Here is a 10,511-nt window from a genome sequence, read left to right as displayed (position 1 = left end):
CAATACCCATGTACCTCATCAACGAGAGCTTTGTATGATGTTATTATTAATGAATTTTCTGTGAATGCTTTTTAGTGGAGTTGACCAGTTTTTAGAGGTAAATAAAAATTACAATTTTCAGAGTGCAATTATATGCACCTTATGGGACCAATGAAATTTTTTCGTCATTGCTAATCCAACAAATTTTAATGTAGTAAAATCTTAAATAATATGTATTTTACTGGAGCATTACATAACTTTTCTTGTCAGTAGATATTTACGAAAAAAGTCCAGATACGCTTGAATAATTTTTGTGTGGCAAACAAAAAAGAGTAAGTTAAATAATAAGAAGCTCCATAACTTGATGATTTTTGTATAAAATTGTGTTACATGCTCTGGTCTCAAAACGCATCATTTATTTTTGGTAAAATATTATTAATTAGTTTTCAAGAATTGGAGGTTTTTTTTAGGTCGTTAAAAAAGAATGCGAATTTTTTTTAAATTTTAATATTTTATTTTATTAAAATCTGAATACAACTTACAATTAAAAAAAAAAAGCTTATTATTAACTTACACGCATTTTTTACAACTTACCTACGTAAACGTAGATCTTTGTAAGCGTACAAAAAAAAGCCAAAGTAAGCGAAATCGGCGCGTTTACCAACTGAACAAGCCGCGTGCTGGAATAATAGGGTAGCAAAGGTGCTGCTAGAAAGTTTCAGGTCACGTATAGTTTGGATACTTGTGGCAGTATGGTGCCTGTCAGCGGGGTCCTCGAATATATCAAAGTTTATGTGTTTTAACCTAATATCACTGGCACGCGTATCTCTTTCGTAGTAAAACTAACTTTCTTCACGTGACTATAACGATATGTCGAGTACCCTTGAACATATATTCCCCTTGCTTGTATTCGTCTGTTCTTTATTCATTGTTTGGCTTACTCATTTTTTTCTACATTTAGATCAAACAAATGATCCTTTTTTTTATCAACTTTATATGTTATACACACCTTTTTGTACAATTTTTGAAAATATTATGTTTAAAAATTATACCATGCACTTACAACTAACTTATGTATTGATATTAGTTTTAGTAATGTATCCCATAGCATAGTGTACTGAATAGATTGTCATGCTTCGTACTGCTAAAGGTTCTATTTAATTGCTAAAAACTACAGTATGTAAATTTTAAATAATTTTACAATTTTAAAGTCTAACATTTTAAAATTATAAAAGTTCTCTTTCAGAGCCAAAATTTACTTGACTGCAAAAATATAAAAACATTACTCTAGAATTACACCTATTTTCGACGAAAAACGAAATGTTTCTTTTGATTTGTGTTTTCTTTTCTTTTTTTTTTTTTTTTTTTTTTTTTTAACAACAAACCGATCAAAACTAAAAATATAAATTTTAAAAATTTTCTTATATTCTAAAATACAACTTTCTACGTTGACGCACATGATTTAAAAATTGGAATGGACTTCATAAATCAGCATCAATTCTTTTAAGAATGATGAGCATTAAAAGCATATTTACAATTATTCAAATCATGTCCATTGAATTTATATGAAGTCAAGGCTTTTTAGCATTTCGGGAATAAAAATTAAATAATAACTTATGTATGTCAATATACTAATAATATAACATGTACGTGTCAATGTATCATTGATAGTGCTCTGACAGAATAAAAAAAGTTTAAATTCCGTTCTCCAATCTTAACAACTTGCATAATATAAATGCAATATCAATAGTCTATCAGGAAAACGAAAGTTTATAAATTTTAAAACACAAAAAAATTACAACACAGTCAATCAGTATAAAAAAGTGTATGATTGATATTATTAGCGATACTATTTGTGGCTCATCCGTAGCTGTTGAAATTAATCCGTAAATTGGTATCTCAGAAAGCCTGCCGCCAATAATACCAAGGTACACTCTTACTGTCTTGTCTTATAGTATAACTCTTAGTCATATATTAAAAATTAACTTAAACTTAATGATATAAATTTAATAAGCTACAATTCCTTAAAAGTTTTACCGCTGGGTGGATCAGTTACGAAATGCTCTGACGGATTGTCGTACATGTTGCAGGTATAACTTCCATAAAACTCTTGAAGTCCAAGTCGTTTTTGCTGTTGCAGTTGTTGAGACGGTTGCGAGTGTTGCAAGGTCATTTGAGACTGATGATGATGCTGTGACCGTAGCTGTGGAATAACTTGTAGTTGTTGTTTTTGTTGCTGCTGCTGTTGTTGTAGCTGTTGTAGCTGCTGGGGCTGTTGCATCAGTTGTATGGATGAGTAAAGTTGTTTTTGCTGCTGCAAGTGCAGCTGTTGCTCTTGTTCAAGCACGTTCATTTTTAATCTGTAGTTGTTGATATAGTTTACTGTATTTTTACTGTATATGTCCATGCTGTTGTTGGAAAAAAAATGATAACTAATTAGTGGTCGGTTCTTGTATTTTTGAAACTGCAAACATTTATTTTCGAATTATCAAAAGCTCAGTTGACGCGTCTAAATGCTAAATAAAATTTTTAATACCGTCTATTCTCGTACAATCGTTAAATAACAGTAGATAAAAAATTTTCTCCACTTAATGACTTTTTCTCTAGAATTTGTTACGCTTTGAGCTCATCTACTTAACTGTTCAATGTTTACGGTTCGCACGTTGAGCATCAGTCGAAATCACAACAAACAAATATTATCTTGACTATATCAAAACTTTCTATAAAATATCTTGGTAAAGCTTATTTAATACAGTGTGAATGAAAAACAGTAATAAACTAAAGAGCAAAGTTATTAAGAAACGTGTAATATTTTAAGCTTACACCTACTTTTATTTGATTTAATTTCTATTTGAATATTTTTATTTATTTTTACTTTTTTCTTGTTGTAGACGGTTTAATTACTAGTATTTTTAGCTGATCTTGTTAACTGTTAAGTGTTTTCATATATCTGATAACTGTTTTTGTTCTGCGAATGACAGTTACAAATGTTTCTGAATTCAATAATGTAATTTTGGTCAGGTTTAGAATACATCAAAATCTTTCTAGGAATTCGCCAAGAAAATGTCTTCAAATTAAAAAAAAAAAAAAATTGTACAAAAGTTATATTTTAGTGTTGTTTTTTTTTTTTTTTTGTAGAAATTTCAAAAACAATAAAAGAATAAAATAAAATTTGACATTACCTAGCATAATTAGCACCAGAAGACGAATTATTATACACCTCGTTGGCAAAAGTTGTAGGCGCTAAGGCTCCAGCGCTTGATGGATATGGCAGCTGCTCCGCATCGTCAAGTTGTTGCGTACTGGGGGCGTATGGGTGCAACGATGTTTGTTGTTGAAGTTCAAAATAATGCATTGACTGCTGAGGTGCCTGCGATTGTTGATCCTGCTGATATGGTATAAAAGTTTGCTGGTGATACGAGGACAACAGTTGTTGCTGTCCATATAATGAAGGTGGGGATTGCAGAATTTCGGTGCCTCCGATAGCGCCCACCGAGCCTAGCACTGCCGTAGATGTCCGTGGAGCCGGACTCTTTTTAATGTTATTTTTGCTATCCGGAGAATTTTTCTTTTCTTTTTTTAATTTCATTCTGCGATTTTGAAACCATATTTTAACTTGACGTTCGGTAAGATTGAACTTTTGTGCCACGTGAAATCGATTTGACCGGCTCAAGTAGTTGTTACTGTTAAAAACCTGTTCTAGCTCGATAAGCTGCGTCGAGGTAAATACAGTTCTTGTTCTTTTCTTTGCAGATTGGTCTAGAAGTATTAAAATGAATGTTTTGTACATTTAAATATATTCAATCAAAATAATCATGTAAATAAAATCCTTACTTCTCTTTTTCTGACTTTGAACCTGTTGCTCCTGAACAACATCGAGTTGTTGATATTGAATGTCCATTTTGTCTGCAGCGAAAACTTTACTTTATTTTTGGTATATTCCGATGCAACAAAGGTCTGCAGCAGAACTTCAGTCAAGTATTTAAGATGTACTGGATAACTAATGTAGTTTTTTCTTTATAATTACTTATAAGATGATAGATGCCTGTAAACACGTCAATGGTGCGTGTTAGGATCCACCGCAATCACTGAACTTATACACTTGGCTGAAATTATTAATAACTTACTGTATCATAGCTATCCTCTACTAAGAAAAGAACTACAGGCTTACTTACTGTTATTTCTTGGAAATCACTTGATAAGCTTATAGAAAGTCTATACTATTAAGAAAGTCCTGCCAAGTGTTTATTATTAATCAGTGCTGGTACTGATCTGTGTACAACTAATTATTGCTGGATGACAATTACTATGTCAATAACAGTGTTGATATTTCAACTTAGACTGCATCCATATTCTATATCGCTTAGAGAATCCAGAATACTTATGTTGTTGTCTTGTACAAATTCTGAAACATAAAGACTGTTGTTTTCCAAATAGTACAATAAAAGATAAATTATACAGCGTATTTTCTGAATTGATTTAAACACATGGAACAAAAATATTTAGTAATTTTTGTCGTTGAGAAAAAAAAATTTAATCAATATTAACTTTAGTTCCAAACAAATTAGTGTATACGCTTAGCATGCATTCATTGTTTCATTTTTATAATGTGTAAAATAATATATTATCGGTAAATAAGCTAGGAACTACACATTTTATTTATTTTTCAAATTCTGCGAGCTCAGTCTCGTAAAAGTCGCGATTATTTATTATTTTTTAAAGTTTTGTTTGATGAAAAAAAAATAGAAACAAAAAATCTATATTGTCCTGCATAACAAAGTTGGTAGTCTTATAATAATGTGTGAGGCGCGTCTAACGGCACTAGTACAAACTTAGTACACAGGTGGCCAAAGGTACCATTTATAGACCATACATATACATGCACATAAAAAAATAACATATAAATATGTGAATTAGTGAATGTACATAATTTACCGTAGTTCATAACTTATACCCACTAATACGAATGTGTATATCTCTGATTGTATGTGTCTTCTTTAAAGCAATACCATATGATAATATGCTTATTTAATAAATTTCACAGGTGTCTTTACTAGTAAATAATACTTTATCTTTAAGTATTATGTGAAAGTGCATGACTTTACTTGAATACTTAACGCTCTCGTACACCAACTCATATATTTATAAGTATAGGTTTGCATATTTCATGTGGTACCATCTACATATTATATATTATAAATAATGTTTTTATACACATACATGATCAATGACTAAGTGTTACGTGGGCTCTATGGCCTCGGGGTGCTCACGAAATAATTACAAGGAGTTAGGATCAAGTACTTCATTATCAAAAACGAGAGAAGAGGCGCATTAATCTTAACCGTTCGAAGCCAAGGACCTACCCTTTACACTCGACCGACTCTCTTGCTAGGTATTCTCTGACTGCCCCTCACTCTCAGCTCCTATCTCGTTATCTTTCCTGCTTTTCCATCCTTCAGGGCCGCACGGGCCGCACGCTAGGAGGGGCGCACGGGCGTATAGCTATATGCTATCGTACGTAACATAGGTTCGTATTTTCAAAAATATGGTAATAAATATAGTGATAAGAAAATTATTCTATTGATGATCATATTTTACTACAAATAAACTAGAATCGAATAAAACTTTATCATGTAGCAAACCTTACAGTTCTTTGAAGTATTGTAATGTCACAGTAATGTATCCAACACAAATGTTTTTTATAATTTGAAATTTATAGCTGCTTATGTTTTCTGGTGTACTTCATTTTATTACCATGTACATATACTGACCTTCTTTTAATATTCAATGATATGATTCTGGAGTAATTAAGACAACAATTTCCAAATTCCATTTATATTTTTTTAATTTTTTTCTTAAATGTTTCATTCATAAAAATATTATACATGTTACCTGTAGTTCCCAGGGGCCAGATTACCTGATTTTTTTTTGTTTAATATTCGTTACTATAAGTATAAAGAAAAAGTTCCTAAGCTCAAAATTTATGAATTGTAAATGCTAAAAAAACGTTACGATACCTTTTCTTGTTCACAAATTTAAATAGTTAGTTTTCTTATAGTATATACAAAAAAATGTATTTCGGGCATTAAAATTAAGCTATTTTTTGGAATTGAACTATTATTCATAGCGTAAAGAAATCTCAAATTCCACACTAAAATCAAATTAGTTCTATACTTTTTAAAGATTTGTTATTAAAAGCTTCTTCACAGGAGCCAGAATTTTAAAAAACGTTTTGCATATTTGTATGCTTATATGCTCATACATCATGCTCATGAATAGTGTGTAAAGGTTTGTATAATGATATAATCTTAACAATTCAAAATCCTGAAAGAAAAGAGTGAGCGAAAAATTACCCAAATCTGCTAAATAGACAGAAATAAGAAGGTGCACATATAAATTAGTTGATGGGATAAGATGACCTCAAAAATTTTTTCAGCTGTATTAAAACTAATGGTATAACAAAATTACAACATGTTTGCCAAAGTTTTTTTAAGGGCAAAAAAATAAGTGATCATACCTACTGTAGTTGATATACCTTAAAAAATCGTAGCTGAATTTATTTCTTAATAGTTTTTTTTCACAATTTCTGCAGAGTGGAATAACTACAGAAATTTTTTCAGAAAACGTATCCCAAGTACTGCAAAAAAATCTTACTTCTCTATATGAGTTACTTCACTAGGAAACCAAAAAAAATTGTTAATCTTAACTTACATAGATTTCTCTTTGGATTATTGTGTTATTATGAAATTTTTTTTCTGCAAATTAGTTATAGGAATAGGTCTAGAGTATATTTTACACCTATGGGGGTGGTGAGTTGACAAGCTCAGCTCAAAGGATTTTAGAAAAAAAAACCTCCCATTTACAATAGGAAGTGTTTATATTTATATACACTTCTTGTTCTTAATGAGAGGTTCTTTTTTCGAAGCCGCACTCATATACTTTCTAGTGGGGCTTCGCCCCCTGCGTGCTCCGCGCGCCAACTCCCAAATTTTTGAATATCAATTAAAAGCTTAATTTCTTCATGTATATGTCTTCCAAACATGGTGCTGTATATTTAGACATACTTTCTGTTTTTTAATGCTTTAATGTCATTGGATGAAGGCTCTTCCCCCTAACGCCCTCTGACCTGCTTTCGCCAACTTATAAGCCGTGAGATATGTAAACTCCATTATTAACGTGTATTTCATTATAAATTACCCATACAGTATATCGAATCGTCCTACTCTTTGTTAGACTGCAATGTACCATGATACTCTTCGCTAGAGTGCAACTAGCAGTGTAACAGTTTGTCTAGATTAACACGTCAATATGGTCATCATAAAAGTATAAAACATGCTGTTCTTCGTGAAAAACGTTGAATGGTGCTAGTCTTTTGCCAGATTATAGTAATTTGTTAGTTCTAGTCTTCTTGGGGATCGTTGGTACACATAAACACATTGTCGTATGCAGGCCGTCACCTATCAGGCATGGGGGCAGGTTAAATATTTTGCTCTCACGCATTGACTCTGTCTACTCGGTTGAACGTTATATTACATAATTAAAATGCAGATACGTTTAGTCACTTTAATTTATCCACCCGTTGAAAATGGTCTCTTGGTTGCTTAGATTATCTGTTTCTACCTAATTTTGCAAATGATAGATTTTTGTTGAAGTTAAGTACTGAAAACTATAAGTTGTAATTCAAAAATCATGTAATAAAATTATAAAGATAAACATTTGCATCATTAAAATAATTGTTTATCTTATACATGATTAACAAAAGCTAGTGTGGACAATATAGTAAATGTTCTTAATAAAAATAAAATAAAAAATAGTTTCAACATCCCCACATTGAATAATTATGGGCTTGATAAAAATATGTTACTTAAAGTTTTGTTAAGTTTCAACAGTAAAAATAAAAATTTTGAGCTAATTCTTTGTGGAGAAGTTATGAATACTTAAATATACAAATTTGTTATTTTTGATATTTTTACTGAGATAGCAGCGTTGAAGAATCAGTCAAATTCTATTGAATAAGTTGAATATATATATGTTCATAGGCTTATAACCAGAAACTCTTTCTTTTTTTTTCTACGTAGTATAATGTGAAATGCAATGAACGGGACCAAACTAGAATAAGTGATATTATTACTTGTAATCACATAAATGGAAATACTTATGCATACCTTATTCTTATTTATTGTGCAAAATTTTTTATTAGATAGTTAGGTACTCACCTCCAACCAAACATTCAAAAACTTTGTACTTCGAAAAAGGGGTAGCTATGAAAAAAACTTGCACATTTCTAGTCAATAGTATCTACTCGAACCGGATTCTACTCTCTAAAAATATTTTATTGTCTTTTGATCTAAGCGTAAAATAGTTTTAATTAGAAAATGTTTGTATGAAAATTTATTAAGTGCAGATTTACGTCTAGTATTAAATTTCTGTAATTATCTATAAGTAGTAAATTTTTGTATCGGATCAGTTATGTGCAGGATTCTGATCTAAGTGAATAATGAAAGTGAAAATGTGTGTGTGTGTGTGTGTGTGTGTGTGTGTGTGTGTGTATGTTACGGCATTACCTAGTCTATTGTAATTGTATAGAATAACTTTGTGTAGGATATATTCGGTCTTCACTAATTGTGTTGCACGCGCTCCGCACGATGTAGTTACCATTGTAAGACTGCCAACTTTTGATAAAAAAAAAAAAAAAATCGATGTTAACTTCTTCCCCTTACGCCGGATAAGAGTGGAAGTTGTGGACTAGTTGTACCTGTCTTGAGACAATACATTTTGTGTGTAAATATGATTTAAATACAATTACTACTACCACAGTAACGTTTCATGCACATTATCGTAAAATGAAATTATATTCCAGTTCTTTTCTTGTTCTTACCAAAAACACCAATCGTTGTGATAATGGCAATATTTAAAATCATTTTTAAAGCTATTAAAAATTTTTAAAAGTTCTACTCAATTAACAACAGTGAAATATACATGCGATGATGATATTTATTTAGTAACATACATTGATACTACTAACCTTTTAACGAAGTATGTCGACGTTTCCTCACGAGAACTCTGAGCGTCTGACTAAAAATTAGACTTAGCGACTGGGATCCAAGAGCTGACTGATGGCCACGTTAACCAACTAATACCACTAAAATGTATACTCCCCTCCCTCTTTTACCTTACAATTACACGGCCGGCTCGTGTCGATTTCCCCTGCAGCCTTACCTGATAAGTTGTCACTTACACTTATAAACAAATGTCTTCACACAGTTAAGTTTCTAGAGAACCCGGACTCCTCGAAGCTGATAAGCAACTAATGAGTGGCGTGTTATATTTTTCCACGAAATTTACTAATCAACGTTTTCAATATTTTTCAAAGATAATAATAATAATACATTATAGATGTTTAAATGATTCATATGAACTTTAACAAAGACTCGATGCTCTGACTTTTAGCTTTGAAATGAAAAATATGAAAATGCATTGACACTTTATAATGTAGCTACAACAAATTTATCTCTTAATTAATTCAAGTAAAAATAATTCTACTAAAAATTCTAGAGTAAGGATTCAATTTTAAAAATTATAAATGTATTTTAATTCAGATCTTACAATTTTAATAATCACATGAAAAATGCAAGTTTCATTTGTTCACCATTAAACGAAAGTATAATTAAATACACAATCGTTATTATTATGGTCAGTTATAAAATGAACATTTACAAAACGTCCATCGTTGAATGGATTTGAGTGTGATTTAGTGTCACAAGAAAAAAACAGAAAGCATATTCTCTAGAAAAAACCTCGGTTAGATGTTTAAAGGAACGTAGAAAAAAAATAATCAGCTTTGCCTTGCGTGTAGAAAAGACTAGAAAAGTATAACACGTGTCATCAAAGGAACTCCAAGTTTTCTCCTGGTGTGCGTACACGCATAATTGGGTGTAGTGTTATCGGATGGATAGCCAAAAGCAAACTACGCAGTAGGTGTTCGAAAAAATGAGGATGTCCATCGATGACGTACATAAAAAAAAATTAATGCTCAAGTGAGTTTCTCATATCTTTTCTGGACTTTGTGGGACGGATAAGGTATACAGAAGATTCCACATATCGGAAGATTAATCGGTGCCATTACACTTTGGATGTCTTTTGTTCTCTATTAGAATTTGATGTAAGGAAAATGTTAGCTTTGTTATTTCATAAAATATACAGGTAAAATGAAAAAAATTAAATTAAATTTAAAAAAACGGATTCCGTGACTTTTAATTTCCACGAGAGTTTACCCAAAGGATTATTCAAAACATCCTAGAGCGAGGACACTTAAGCATGCAAGCTCGACCACGGTAGCGAAGAAAAAGGAAAGCCGCGGTGGGATCCATTAATTTATCGCGTGGCCTTTGCCCTCTTAGCCGCGCAAATAACGGGCAGTTACCGAACTGTATTATACAAGCCATTGCAATTAATTAGTCTTAATAAAAATTATACGAAGAATCGTAATTATAACCGGAGAGCCAAGGGGGAGGGGGTTGAAAAAGTCGAAG

General features: G+C 31.4%; 1 protein-coding gene across 3 annotated transcripts; it reads right to left on the bottom strand.

Moving 5' to 3' along the window:
- Window positions 1-523: 523 nt before the first annotated feature.
- On the bottom strand, window positions 524-9,133 carry LOC106647299 (uncharacterized). 3 transcript variants are annotated; one of them, XM_089591065.1, is made up of 5 exons: window positions 9,005-9,133; window positions 4,155-4,398; window positions 3,814-4,085; window positions 3,162-3,738; window positions 524-2,387 (listed from the first exon to the last, which is right to left on the bottom strand). In XM_089591065.1, exons 3-5 carry the CDS (start codon window positions 3,878-3,880, stop codon window positions 1,994-1,996), a joined length of 1,038 nt encoding a protein of 345 aa, XP_089447191.1. In that variant the 5' UTR covers window positions 3,881-4,085; window positions 4,155-4,398; window positions 9,005-9,133; the 3' UTR covers window positions 524-1,993. The 3 variants fall into 3 exon arrangements, with proteins under 3 accessions (XP_089447191.1, XP_089447190.1, XP_089447192.1); XM_089591064.1 differs by having other exon boundaries at window positions 4,155-4,384; XM_089591066.1 differs by lacking the exon at window positions 9,005-9,133 and adding an exon at window positions 5,343-5,477 and having other exon boundaries at window positions 4,155-4,384.
- Window positions 9,134-10,511: the final 1,378 nt, after the last annotated feature.

The sequence above is a fragment of the Copidosoma floridanum genome, unplaced genomic scaffold, assembly GCF_036245765.1.
Source record: "Copidosoma floridanum isolate Cflo_tuat_1 unplaced genomic scaffold, Cflo_Japanese_pri ptg000013l, whole genome shotgun sequence".
Taxonomy (NCBI): domain Eukaryota; kingdom Metazoa; phylum Arthropoda; class Insecta; order Hymenoptera; family Encyrtidae; genus Copidosoma; species Copidosoma floridanum.
Note: the sequence above shows the minus strand (reverse complement) of the source record. Positions and strands in the feature narration are given on the sequence as shown.